Source organism: Diadema antillarum, unplaced genomic scaffold (genome assembly GCF_040938485.1).
Source record: "Diadema antillarum isolate AM-2024a unplaced genomic scaffold, OU_Dant_1.0 seq00000956_RagTag, whole genome shotgun sequence".
NCBI lineage: Eukaryota > Metazoa > Echinodermata > Echinoidea > Diadematoida > Diadematidae > Diadema > Diadema antillarum.
In genome coordinates this window covers 12,501-27,500 of record NW_027271804.1, presented here as the reverse complement: position 1 = coordinate 27,500, position 15,000 = coordinate 12,501, and the positions used below count along the sequence as shown (strand labels likewise).

General features: G+C 39.7%; 1 protein-coding gene across 1 annotated transcript in view; it reads right to left on the bottom strand.

The window, feature by feature from the left end:
• Nucleotides 1-7,221: 7,221 nt before the first annotated feature.
• The window catches only part of LOC139741846 (disco-interacting protein 2 homolog A-like), a gene marked incomplete at its 5' end in the record, with an annotated part of 13,430 nt that continues 5,651 nt past the window's right edge, over nucleotides 7,222-15,000 (bottom strand). The window contains 7 exons of the mRNA XM_071652422.1: nucleotides 7,222-8,893; nucleotides 9,336-9,459; nucleotides 10,328-10,502; nucleotides 11,297-11,371; nucleotides 11,717-11,836; nucleotides 13,959-14,129; nucleotides 14,929-15,000. The exon at nucleotides 14,929-15,000 is cut by the window's right edge and continues 5 nt beyond it. Coding sequence (XP_071508523.1) covers nucleotides 8,641-8,893; nucleotides 9,336-9,459; nucleotides 10,328-10,502; nucleotides 11,297-11,371; nucleotides 11,717-11,836; nucleotides 13,959-14,129; nucleotides 14,929-15,000 — 990 coding nt within the window. The remainder of the gene's footprint in view (nucleotides 8,894-9,335; nucleotides 9,460-10,327; nucleotides 10,503-11,296; nucleotides 11,372-11,716; nucleotides 11,837-13,958; nucleotides 14,130-14,928) is intronic.

Below are 15,000 nucleotides of genomic sequence, written 5' to 3'. Positions count from 1 at the left end.
GGGGGGCATCGGGCGCAACTGCTGTCAATTACTGGCAGCAACATTAGGAGAGTGGCATAACGATTCAATGCGAGCGAGCGAAGCGAGCGAGCTTGAAAATTTTGACATTTTACAGTCCCCAAACTCCCGTTTGTAGCTATATTTATCTTTCGCTTTGGAAATTAAGGGGAGGGGGCATCGGGCGCAACTACTGGCAATTACTGTCAGCAACATTAGGAGAATGGCATAACGATTCAATGCGAGCGAGCGAAGCGAGCGAGCTTGAAAATTTTGACATTCTAGAGTCCAACAACTGCCGTCGTAGCTATGTTTTTGGCTTTAGAAATTAAGGGGGAGGCGCACCGGGTTCAACTGCTGGATGCGAGCGAGCGAAGCGAGCGAGCTTGAAAATTTTGACATTTTACAGTCCAAAAGCTGCCGTTTGTAGCCATATTTTTCCCTTTTATTCATATATATACATATTTATTTTATTTTCTTTGTTTATTCATTTATTTTTATTATTATTATTATTATTATTTTTTTTTTTTTTGGGGGGGGGGGCTTTTTTTTGGGGGGGGGGGGCAAAAATGCGTTTTGCCCCCCCCCCACTTTTTGGATTGGGGGGGGGGGGGTGGCCGCCCCCCCCCCCCCCCCCCCCCCACTTCCGGCGCCTATGCATCACAGTGCCGGGCCCTTAAAAAAAAAAGATACAAAACTCTCATTCGTTGCCCATTTATTTCATATCAGTTTGTTTTATAATGCAAAACCGTAATCGATGACTTACTGCCATTTTTCGTAGAGCCCGGGCCGGTATGTCATTCATACGGGTTTTTCATGCCCAATGGATGTTTGAGTTTGTTACGGAGAAGTACAGGGGATTTTCTTCCGCCCTGGTTTATCCGTCATTTTGCTCCAAAAGATGCAACTCGTGCTAAGTAATTCAAGTGTCTCTATAAAATCTCAATGATTTTCTTATATTTACGTTACTGTAACAGAATAAAGCTGAATTATTCAAAAGACGCACGTAAAGAAGAAGAAATAACCACACCGGCTCTTATGATATATAATTGCATTGAATCAAAGAAAGGAATCTCGGACATAGTCCAGTTAAATCAAACACTCCGAAGATGTTACTTGTTTTGTTGTTATCTGATGTACACGTATACTGTGCCATTAAATGTTTATTCTGAAGTACCAGACTGTGTTACTCTGCATGGGTTTCTTTTGCCGTCATTCTGAATGCATTTCCGAGTCCCAAATACAGTGAACAATTTTCTACCAGTCCCGTCTATCTTCGATTGCGGGAAAACAGTCATACAAAGCCAGACCTCCCGAAATACAAGGTGAGGTAACTTTGACAGTGGCCGCAAAACTTTGTTTGTTTGTTTATTTGTTTTTGTTGTTTATGTGTTTGCTTGTTTGTTTGTTTGTTTTTGTTTGTTTGTTAGTTTTAGTGGAAAGGGGGGGAGGGGAGGGAGGAAGAGCAAGGATAGTGCTCATGGTTGGGTCTATAGTACTGCCGGATGGAAATCTCCGGATGGAACCCTCGGAAAGTTATGTTTTGTGTGTGTGTGTGTGTGTGTGTGTGTGTGTGTGTGTGTGTTATTTTTCCGCGTCTTTGTGTGTGTGTGTGTGTGTGTATGTGTGTGTGTGTGTATGTGTGTGTGTGTGTGTGTGTGCGTGTTTGTGAGAGCCAAAAGTGTGTGGCGGGGATGGGGGGGGGGGGGAATGTAGAAATGCAGTGAAGTTTTCAGTCAAAAGCATATGGAACGTACGTAACTTACCTTTTCTTGTGGGTGCATTTTCGTGTTTCTTTAATAGCTCCGACAGCACATGACGTCTCTTGCGAGCCAGAGCGCTGTTGTCACCTCTTTTTACAAACCTTGCGTATGCTTAATTTTAACACGTGCTTATTAACCATGCAAATACCATCATCAGTTTTTAATTAAGTTTTACCATGACCTGCGTATTGAACGTGCATTTGGAAGGCACCGCACGAAAGGAATAATCACGTAATGTTGTTGTTCCCACAAACATATGGCCTACTTGGAGAAAAAAAAAAGAACAAGTCCTGTCAAACACAGCACACAAACTAACAAACAAACAAATGTATGAGAAAACAACATCAAAGAGACAAAGCATATGTTTGTTGTCAAGGAAGTGAGACCCCCCCCCCTCCATCACAACCGTCGTCATCATTCACAGCAGACTGAACTCCTACATTCGTATTTCGAAAAATAAAGGCCTTGCACTCCCGAGTCAGTTCCTAGATCAAGCTGATTTAGCAATTTGAAAAGTAAGTATAGGAGTACTTAAAGAATTTTGCCGTGATGTTTTTAATACCGATTCGTAGGACTTAAAAGTATAGGAGGTGAAAGTTCATGCCATGTATTTATTCCGATTCGAAGCGGACTGGGGTTCTGACGCCACATGGGTCGTCTGCCGTATACATTCCCCGCTCCCACTCTCATGAAGCAGCTTGAAATCACCGCGCCCTGCAAGACCACGACAAGTTATATTGCCCGGTCGAGGGCAATATATGCCCTCGTTAGAACACAACTTCTTGAAGATTGTCCTATACACCGTCTCATAAGTATTGCCCTAGAGAGGTTCGTCTGTCATGCATGATAAGCCATGCCTTGATGATGGTCTCAGAGTAGTGGCGAGTAATATCAATAGGCATTTTGCCGAGTTTGATGGATTCAAACTCGATTGGTGTGCGCATGCGCGTGAAACTGGAAGACATTCATCTTGACAGTATATGAATACATGTATATAGATATTGTTATATTTCACGGTCTACATGAATACTGGTCGGTGATTGGTCATAATGAAATCACGTGACCACTGAAGAGAGGATCGATATTTTCAATGTTGCGAGCACTGACGCCATAAGTCATGCAATATATTTCCAGAACTTACTGATGACTGGCTGCCAGCGGGGCCAGATTAAAATGATGTGTATTCTAATTACATGGACCACAGATAACACAGTAGCATATATTGCATTCTCAATCGTTGTAATACAATTGGCAGTCCCTTGGGAGTTATGTTTCCCCCAAATATTTTTCCTCAAGCGCTGCGGGCTTCGGGAAAATATAATCTCTTTGGAAAAATATAACTCCCGTGGGGATGTCAATTATCATATTATATAGTAGTGTACACCTCTAAACAGGAATATCTGTATACAATATTGACCTTAAAATGAGTGAGGTCCATAGCTTGAATGATAAATATTATTGGTGTGGATTCAAGATTATATGCAATAATATGCATGTGTGTGTGTGTGTATGTATGTATGTATATATACATATATACTTCTGACACCTAAGGGCAGAAAGTCACCACAAACTGGGGTACTGATATTTGAGAAAGGCCAAGTTTTCCTTTTAGTTGCGTGTCCTTAATGCCTCTTATCATGCTATTCACAGCATTCCAAACAGATGCATACACAAACACACAGAATGAAATACACAGCAAGGATGACATGCGACAAACGTGAGAGGTAACTTATTTTTTTTTTTAAGTATATTATTTTTTTTATGCTGTTCTTCAAAGCATTTCACTATTTTCCCCAAAATGCACAAAACACTCGTTATGGTACACATACAGATATTACTGCAGAACATTGGTGTGTCACAAACACTCAACAAAATCATAACTTGTTGTTTGTGTGTCTTAAGAAATAATGAGAACATATATATATATATATATATATATATATATATATGTATATATACATGTATACATATATTTATATATATATACATGTGTTTGCATATATACATATATATATATATGTATGTATACATGTGTTTGCATATATATATATATATATATATATATATGCATACAATATCAAAAAATAGAATGAAAACAACGAAAGGCAACATAACTTACATCCAAACTATTGATTTGGCATTTAGAAAATAAGATGCATTCAAATACTAAAGGCTGGCAAAGATTGCGTGCTATTGTTATGATAGAGAGTATACACACCTAATAAACCAATGAACATCTCACTCATGACTGATGCGATACAAAAAAGTGACTATTTTCATGTGGTGCTCTGCAGTTCGGCACCAAGTTCATTCGGAACGAGCATGTCACAGTTTTCATTTTCTTTTGTTTCATCTTTGTTTGCTGATAATTACTTCTTTTTTTTTTCAATTCATCATCATTTCGTGGAAGATGGAGACTCTGTAATCTGGTATGACTGACATATTTCTTATCAGCAACAATAATACATAGCAATGATCCCTTTCCTTCATAGGGAAGAGAAACAATTTATCTTTATCTAAAGCAACTGCAATGCCTTATTTAAGCTTACTGTTTACTATAGTAATGATAATAATAATAATAATTCTGATGCTTTGTTTTCAAATTGTGCTTCTATACTCAACTTTACAAACGAATGGAAGATATAAAGATATGTAATCATATATAATTGTCTGTCTTTACAAAGCGAATTGCAAGATATTTATAACACACAGTCCTACAGGGCATCACGCAAAAATCTTACATATCATACACAGAAATGTACATTTCAACACAAAACCCGGCATACTTCAAGTATTTATACACAGGGCCGCCCCCTCGTACGAGAAACATAAAGGTATCGAATCAAATTGGTATAAAACTTCACGTCATCTCAATGCTACCATACAAAGTCACATTACTCATCATTTCTGATTCTGTCTCTTAACAACTGAGTGCAACCCATCGGACATAACTGATCTCAGCAAATAATGTCTCAACTGTATGCCTTGCACATTGGCAGTGCAGCTCTTGACTCCTACAGTTGCAAAACACCATAGAGCATGTTTCACAAATACGGCAGGCCATCTTTTCTCTTCCCTGTAGAGTGTTAAGTGTTTGAAAGAAACCTACTCACTCTTTGGCAGGACATTATGATTTTACTTTGGGGGAAAGAGAACAAAAAAGGCTCTTAAAGCATCTATGAGGACAAGACATAGTACAAAGGAAAACAAGAAAAGTGAGGGAAAAGAAATGTAGAGATTCACAATTAATAATCAGAATGAAATACACCTCAGAAAGAGACAGATGAAAATCTCTTAGTCAAGAAAGGGGAAAGTACAGCAGGAAGGAGAGAAAACATATGAGAGTGAAAACTAAACTAGAGAAAATGTGAGAGATAGTGGGTGGCGAGAGAGAGAGAGAGAAAAAAAAATGTGTATATATTTATATATCACAGAGAGAGACAGAGAGTTATATAGAAAGTATCAGTAATTTGAGAAACGAAAAGATACAGAGGAGGGAGAGAAAACATGAATGTGACACTACAATAGCAAAAATGTGAGAGATAGTGGGTGGAGAGAGAGATATTTATGTATATATATATATCTATATATTACAAAGAGAGAGAGAGAGAAATATATGTAGAAAAAGGAGAGAAGATATACAACAAAAGATATGAAATAGAAGCAAGAGGACAGAGGAGCTAACGCTATAGCCTTCAACAGATATATTTCACATCCACTGGTTTTGCCAGTGACATGAAAAAGTTTGACACTGGTCAGCACAAGTGGATTAGAGTAACGATGTGACCCGTAGTCAGGGCAATGCACTTTTCAAATGGGAACATGAGCAGTGTTTTAACTACCAATAAAGGCTATAATGAAAGCGGATAGTTAAAGAAACCACTAGTAGACAGATGATGTGAGTTTTTAGTCATACACATAATCACAGACATGTCACAGCGTTTGGATCTTTTCCTCTCTTACCCATCCCAAATCAAGGCACGTATCAATCAAATAAAAATAAATGGATAATTTCCCTATTATGTTCCACGGATGGTAGCCTGTTACGGAGACTTTCAATGTACTCGTTAAATACAAAAGCCCTGCATATTTCTAGCTGTACTTTACTTTTTTCCAATTGCACATTTTGTCTACTGCTCCACATTATGCATGCACACATGCACAAACACACACATACACAAGCACACACACATGCTTTCACACACTCACAAACACACAACACAACATAATGCATCTTTCTTACAACCCTTTCAATTAAAAAGAAAAAAAAATAAGAAAGAATTCCTTAGCAATATATATATATACATATACACTGTATATCATAATATAAACAAACTATACATCATAGTTTACAATTACAAGGAATAATGTTTAGTTCTGATCACTTTCATTCCAATTTGAATAAAAGAATGGTACATGATTTAATATCAATCTCACAAATTCATTCAGACTTTTCACAAAATATGTTTCATTCATACTTCTCCACAGCATCCACCATTTTAACATTATTCTGTGGCATTTCACTTCAACGTGGTTGCTACGGTAACTACTCTGTGCAAGATGTTGCATAAGATACAGCTTCATCTGAGCCGAGAATAGACACCACATTACAAAACTGATGTGTGCGATACAACCTCCAAATTATACAGAATCTCTGTTTTCTTACAGGAAACGTTACACTAATGTACAGTTGCAGTATTAAATAAAACAACGTGAGATGGAAAGGAATTGCTTATAGTCTGTTCTATGATGTTGATCATACAGCAAACAATATAAAAGCTGTCTATCCTTTGTAGTTGTACATTTACTCACATATACAAGGGTACACTAGAAATGAACAAGTGTAAGCAAAAATTACCACTGATCTTCATCATAGTTGTTGCTATGACAGTGACAATGATGATAACAACGATGACGAAGATGATGATGATGATGATATAACTGAAGTATGCTCACTGATTGATAAAAGAAACTGGTCTACTGATGAAACTTCTTTCTTTCTTCTAAAACTTTACTTTAGAATAAATGCTACATGATGACTTTCACGCATTGCCTATGAATGAAGTAGACAATTTTTTGTCCAGCTTTTCAGAGGGATTCTCCTAAGATTGTGCTTGTGGAGTATGGTGGCAAACACTTTATAAAGCTGAGACTGCCTGCATGGTTAAAAAAAAAAAATTTCATACCTGGGAGAAAATTGGAACGTCATCAACCGAATATTGAGAGAAAAAGGGGCCGACTCAAAGATAACGAGGAGTCGCAACGGGATGAAACGCCACATAGATAGAGGAATGTAACAGGGGATGAAAGATGCCCAGGTGGAAAGCGAAGAAGGGAGCAGGAGAGTGGGAGGATGGGGGTGGGGATGAAAGGGGGAAGGGGTAAGGAGAAAAGGAAAAGGGGTGCAGGAGGAGGAGGGGCGGGGGTGGAGAATGTAGGGGAGAAAAAAAATTGGGGGTTGTCAAAAAATTGCGGTTGCTGATTTAAAGATTCCACACAAGGGGCACACCCATAAAACGACGGAAATTTGTGCTCATTGTACAAATCTGATGCCATATGAATTCAATACGGCATCACAATCATTCGATTCAGGTATCAATCACTGCATCCCAACGTTTCGAAGTTCATACGCATTGTGGATTATGTAATACAAAACACACAGGAAATACCGCCACGCAACAAAGTATTTGTGACTTGCAAACATACTGAAAAACCAGCTCTTAATGCCCCGGGGTGAATATATTCGCAAATCAAACACCTCCCACAATTTCTTGCTCATTTCCATTTCATATAATTACTGTGATTGTCACCTCTAATTCACCAATCGTCATACACTACACTGTATACAAAATTCAGTCCGTTTCATTCTAGTTCATTAGGAATCAAGACTGTGATTCATCCCCCTGGAAAAAGGAGAATTTGTTTGTTCGTAACACCTGTCTTCTTCTTTCACAAGTGCATTGCAAATTACAAATTGTTTGCGTATGTGTTAATATTTCACAATGCATTCACCCGAAAAAAAAAAAAAAAATCACGTTGCATGCAAGTCTCATGCAACTCTTGTGTGCTGACTTTGCATTCCTATCCAGCTACACCAGGTAGATGGCAAGTGGACTGCCTTATTGTAGTGTCTCTCCGCCACATACCACTTTGCAAACACAGTGTTGTGGGTGTGCATCAACATCCCGACAATGTTAATACCAGTTGGTGTGGAAAACGGTAATTGATTGATGACCTTAAATCCTACTGATGTCTTGGTTTTCTCTGCACAGATAGACAATAGGACACACATAGCTCCTCCACGTGATATGCTAAACACAGGTTCATGCATTTGCACAATAATATTTGCCTGTGTGGTAGCCGCAGAAAACTTGCTCCTTTTCAAACTCGCACATATCCAGAGTACAAGACAAAATTTCTAGTAACATTTGCTGCCTTGCATTCAAGACTTGCATTCTGCAACAACCACAGGTCAGTCTGCATTTCGTTGTCAGGACTTTAAGCAACAACTGGCCATTCATACAAAAAGATTGTTTGCCACACTCATGTCTGTTCATAAGAACATGGGTTGCTGGTGTTGCTGCAACATGCCACAGGCAACCTAAAATACATGTGCACACGCCGTGTGCCTGAAGGTAATGCACAACTTCCGTGCCTGCAACATGTTGCCAGCAACACAACGGCAGCAACATGTTGCCAGCGAAGCAAACACACCTACGTGCCTGTAACATGTCGCAGGGAACACGGTCATGTACACCAAAGCCTATCAACGCTTCTTCTGATCTCAAAAATCGAAACTGCGTAAGCAACTCCCACCTCACCACCATCCACTTGCTGCCACAACGTTGCAGGCAGGGGCTACACGGGGGGTGTTCGCCCTCTACATGTTGTAGGCAACGTAGATGGGGTCCAGTTGGTCGGCTAGGAAGCCGTCGCGGAGGTGCATGCGCTGCTTCTCCCCCCGGGAGTTGATGGGGATGACCGCCGGGTCGACCATGACGACCACGCCGACGATGAGGTAGTGTTCCTCTAGCACGGCGTTGGTCACCAGCGGCACCAGGTCCAAGGCCTCGCTCTCCTTGCCGTCGAGCTCGACGACGACCACCAGTAGATTGGTCCATGTGAAGACAGCACTGTAAAACGAAGTGAAACAAATAGACCGATACATTAACACTCGCTCTGTGGTTCACACAAAACTTTCTTTTCTAAATCTATTGAAAATTGCAATCAATTTGAGTTGGTAACTTATAACTTTCATCATCAGTTACTACATAATTCAGTCAGAGACATTTAAATTGCAACCACTGAATTATTGTCAATAACAAAGCCTTGCACAAGACCATACCTACTGTGACTGTAATACTTTAAAAGAACACCTTTTATCAGTTCATATAGAGCATTCATGAAACCCTACAACCAAAAGTCTCCTTATTTTCTGAGATGTGACGATTTTGGAATCAATTCCCTTTTAGTTTTCTTAATTTCATGCCACTGGACACAGTCAAAACATGTTTGCTTGAATAGCCTCAAACCCTCTAGTTTTAAGGTCCATGATGAAATAATTTTTGATCTCACCATTCGCAAACGTTCTTGTGACACCGGAGGACGGTGTTCTCGATGTCGATTGGGTGGTAGCGCATCCCTCTCATCATCAGAGTCTCGTCTAGGGAGCCCACGACAAAGAGGGCATCATGGCGATCTACCGGAAGACAAAAACATAAAATGATTTTTCCTTGCGAAGACACTATTTGAAAGTACTCTCTACTCTACTCTACACTACATATGCATCAATGAACTTCAGCAACAAACTTCAAGAGTAATGTGAGAAGTACCAAAATAAAAAGAAAAGAGATGGTTGGGTGGTAGACTAATTGTCATATATCAAATACTTGATTAGAAAAAATTACCCCCCCCCCCCCCCCCCCCCAAAAAAAAAAAAAAAAAAATGATCATGGAGGATCAGATTTTCATGAAAAGTTATGTAAATTTGAGAACATTCATATCAGTGATATTTGAACATCAATACCTCCAACATTGTCATTATCACTTACCATTGTCTCTTACAAAGGTTTTGTTGAAAGACATTCACTTCAAATGAATACAACTACGCAAGATGGGAGAAACAGCTTTCACTTTTCTTGCACATTCGTAAACTGTCATCAGAGCTGAGGTAATGATTTCAGTGTCATCCTCAGAAAAATCAAGAAAGAAAATCCTACTTGTCTATGATTATCATTTTCACTGATTAAAACCTCTTTAAGTATGTGTGGTAAAGTTTGGAAATTGCTTTGAGATGATTAAATATGCCTACAGTAGAATGTAGATTAAAAAAAATCAAATATTTGGGTATTTTAACTGAGGATCAAGTATGAAGTTGTTCAATTGATGTGTTTCCATTTCTGTACTTAAAACCCAGTGTGTATGCATTATTTGTGTCAATGCTTTGCAAACCTTGGGCATGTTATCATATTGTCATGATGAACTAATGTTAAAAAGGTTTGCATGGCATCAATGTTAGTGAAGTGGTCTATGACGAAAGAACTATTCAGGACAGGGGGCCTTTTTACCTCCATCGGCTTGCGTCAGGTCCGTCCGCTTCAAGAAGCCGAGGTAGCCAGTGCGGGCGAATGTCGCCCTCGTTTCCCCAGTGGAGAGCTGGGCGCTGAAGTGGTCGTTGTGTAGTGAATCGTCGCCATATATCGTGAAGTAGCCGCAGGAATTGTGCGGGGAGCTCACCCAGATCTGCGGAGGTGATGAAAAATGAACCCAAATGTAAAATGGGATGATTATTGGCAATGTCTTGCCTTCATACAAGTCACAACATTTTGGAGACAATGTTTTGAACTACACAGACTTGCAATCACTGGTACAACAACTTCCTGTGCTCTTCCAATTATGATACTGAATTCCACTGCATCGTTCACACATATTACTGCAAACTACATCTAACCCCAACATAATCACAGTACAAAACTACTACTTTCAGAGCCTCTCACAACTACTTACATGTACATACCACACCCACTACCAACTCTTACCCCCAGTACCACACTTGCTACTGCAGTAACTTCCATCATTATTACTTCCACTACAACTACCATCACTTTCACCATACCACAGTATCAACTCAGTCCTCACTCTCTTGCACACTCTACCACCACGTAGTATATGTCCAACACCCACTGCTAAAACTATTACAACTGCAACACCTACTACCATCGCTATAGCCCCAAGAAATAATTATCACCACTTTACCACCACCATCAACTATTGTAAACGCCAAATATTTAGCTCGTCTAAACTCTCGCGAATCTGGACTACCCGACAATTTAATGAGTGGATAAATTCACAATCGTGAAGTACAGTACAGAATGGAGAAATGCACGTGTGGACATCACATTCATATCAGGATCTCAGGCAATACATTGCATCTTCATTTGTCTTTAAATTTGTGAATGGCACCTGACTCGTAATGCTCGTGAAAATAAAAGCCTTGCGAAATATTTGGCGTATGCAGTACTCCTCTCCGTCCTCACCTCTCCAAGATGCGAGTCAGCACACTGTCCCATGGTCTCTGGATGGGCGATGACCACTTTGACACCAGGTAAGATCTGTAAGAACAGGGAGGGGGAAGAATTCTCAAATGTTTACATCACACACATATCTAATACCAACAATGTTAAACTTTTATCATAACTGACTGACAAGCTGCCCTTCAGATCACTGACGTATTCAAGTAAACATCAATTATCCACCGTTTTTCAGTAATAGCTATGACATAAACAAAATCATGGGCACACATACTCGAGTGGGATGTATGCCCATGATTTTTCACCAGCTTTGTATGCTGCCCATTTTCCCTCCTTATACTGGAGCAGTCCCATCCCTTCACATCCGTGTAAGTTCTGACATCGTTTTGGACAATGAGCACTATGGTGACCGATGGTGCCACTGACCTTTCCCGACTCCATGACGCAGAGACTGTGAGGGCTTCCTTTCTCGACGATGGTCACTCTGTCGTTCCTCAGCGCTCTCGTGTCGACGTAGACAGTTGTTGGATCGGGACTGGATGCACCCTGGTAACGACAAATGCGAAAAATATCAAGAAATACAAATAAATATTACTTCTAGATCTCCCCCACGTCAACATCATGTATGTCTCCAAAAACTTGCGTAAGTTGACGCGACGAGAAACTCCACATTTTTTGCTCATGCTATTTCTTATGACATTCCTTGCGTCAGTCGATATTTACAAGCCAACAAATCACCTACACTTTGTATGTCCACATATCTTAGTATCAGCTGGGGAAATACTGTGTCAATTATGTCGCATACGTAGAATGATGCTAACATTGAAAAATGCAAATGCTTGATCATTTCAACGTGGTTCAACTCCTTGCGGTGTCGAATAATGCCCGCAAATCAGCAATTTGCATGCAGATACATTGTAAAGGTATGCTTGTGATCGTCTTAAATGAGTGTGTGTGTATGTGTGTGTGTGTGTGTGTGTGTGTCTTTGTGTCTGTCTGTCTGTCTCATGCTCCCTGATTTGTGCTACCTGGCCAGCTGTCACCGAGTGTTCTGAAGTTTGCGGTCAAACCGGATACATATTCCTGAAAGTAATTTTTGATTTCTTCATCTCTTTCAAGACCAGAAACAGTGACAACGATGGTTTACAACCAGCAACAGCTGACCAAGAATATCTATGGTTGATGTGATTCCATTGAGTGTTCAGATTGAGATTTTACGCTTTGATTCACTTCAGAACTTTTGTTTTGATGTCAGTGTAGGTACCATATCAATTTAAATGCATGCAGCTTTTGTCGCAGAGTGCGTGTTAATATCAGCGGCCGACGAAGCATGCATTATAATCTCAATGCATTTTTGATAGATCCGTTGCCATATCAAGGTTTCTTCAGGATTATTCTGTTTGATTTCAATGTCATTGCAATACCTTCTCAATGTTGGTTCGCTGGGGAGAATCTAAATGGAAACGCAGTGTGAAAATTTTTAGAGAGTAATAGATCAATTTTTGAGAGTAATAGATGTCAAAAATTTCTCGAGATTCTTTGCCTTGTTGATTTCTTTCCCCTTATCGCATGGGTAATGCAACATAGTCTATCAGGTCGTATTCAAGTCGTGTATTCCCCAATTAACGTACACTTTTTTTCTCAAGTATTCACATTGAAATGGAAACGCATCGGTTCAACGCATTGGTGCGAGCAAGACGTTAGGAAAGGGTGTAAATGCAGCTGATCATACCTCTCAATCCATCAATACCCTAATTTAATTACGAGACTCGTGGCTGAACTTGCCTGTGTGCTTATTCCAAAGGTCTATGTCATAAGAGTAAAGGGAAGAAAGGTCAAAGATCATTAAAACTCCGAGGGTGCACAACATCAGCGATCAATGTCTTAGCATCTCATGATCATGCATGTGTTCATCAATTACTTTAGACCTCTGAAATTTCCGCTAACTCTGTGTAAACATTGGAAACTGTGTGCAAGGCGCATGCAATGTACGGAAGTCGATTTCTCTGCTCCTATGTACATGTTGTCTCAGGTGAGGTTTATGTATCAAGTTGTACATGTTTATACATGTTTCTTTTGATATCTGTTGTTATTGATATTCATATTGGCATTGTTTGTTGTTTTTTTCCACGTCAGAAAACAAAGCAGTCATGCACTAGACGAACCACTGATATCTAATCAGTATCAACTCAGACAACTGCATGCAAACTATTCTATCTATGCAAATCTAATACCAGTTAATATAATTTTTCATGTCTGAAAACATAAGAGACACTCTCACTTCAGATGATAAGGATCTAAGAATGAAATGTTGAGATAAATGCACATGCCTTTGATCCAAAGTGTAAATATTTAGACAGTAAACACAAAAAGGACAAAAGCACAATGATACAAAGGGATACATGACACAAATCGTATCAAACTCACGGACAGACTTGAAAACACAAACTACTATGGGGTATACTTGTAATTTGATTCTTCATCTAGAAGCAATGAATGAAAGTTACAATGTCATGTTTTGATGCATTCTACTAATACACACAAAGATCACCATTTCCAGGGCGATACAAAAGTTTGTATGTATTGCAGATGAGACTTTTTCTTTTTCTACTATCCTATTGAAAGCAATAATATTCGAACATGCGGCATGGATGGATGATCGTGTTACCTGCAGTGCAATGGCCATGTTGACGCGGCAACCGAACGACGTGCTGACGGCCCGCGGCGAGAGCCCAAGGCTGGAGAAGAGCTTGGAGAAGGAGTTGGAGAGCGCCACCCTGGGTCTCTCCTCAGCGACGATGACGCAGTAGCGGACGGCCGACAGTGAGATGCCCCTCGCCTTGTGAACAACAACAACACGAAGCAGAAAATCATCATATGACTCTGCAACATCTGCATCCGAACTTCACAGAGGTATTATCATCTCCACAGCAACACACATAAAAAAAATTATCCCTCACACTTTTTCTTCATCACAACTCTTCTGCCACAGGCATATCATTTATCATAGTGAGATTAAAGACAAAACATGACAAAAATTAAAAAAAGTATGTCCTCTCTGCAGCAGCTTAACAAACTGCCATTTTTTAAAATCTTGCAATTTTGAGAATCACATTTCACCCTGAAAATTCTCCAAAATGATTGGTTAGCACAGAAGCCAGAAGAAAGTTTATTATTAATGGAGTTACATCTCACGACATATCAACAGAAACTTATTGGCTCAACTCTGAATCACACAAGCTTTTTGATCTCCTCCTTTAAAAAAATAGGTTTAGCAGACAGTAAGCACTCACATCAGTCCGAGAGCTTTTCACCACTGTTCATATCACAACAAAATTCATATAATATGTACATTGTAAAAAACAACAACAACAACAACAACATATCTACTCAATGCAAATTGCACAAAAGAGCAAGTAAATGTTTCAAATTGGGATTTTGCTTCAACAGGACTAGGACTGCCTAGATTGTGGACAGAGCATCTACAACGCAAAGACAGACAGACACACAACCCCCCACACACCCCTGCAAATTCTGTGCTCCACAATCAACAAAAGGACAAAGCATCTGCGCTACCGGGGTTTAACAACAGAAAAGTAACTTAAACATACAACAACAAGGAGACATCGCTTGATTACCTTCAGCGTTCCGATGCTCTGACCTAGTCCCTTGGTGCACACTTCCATCACTGAGTAGGAGCAGAAGGTGTC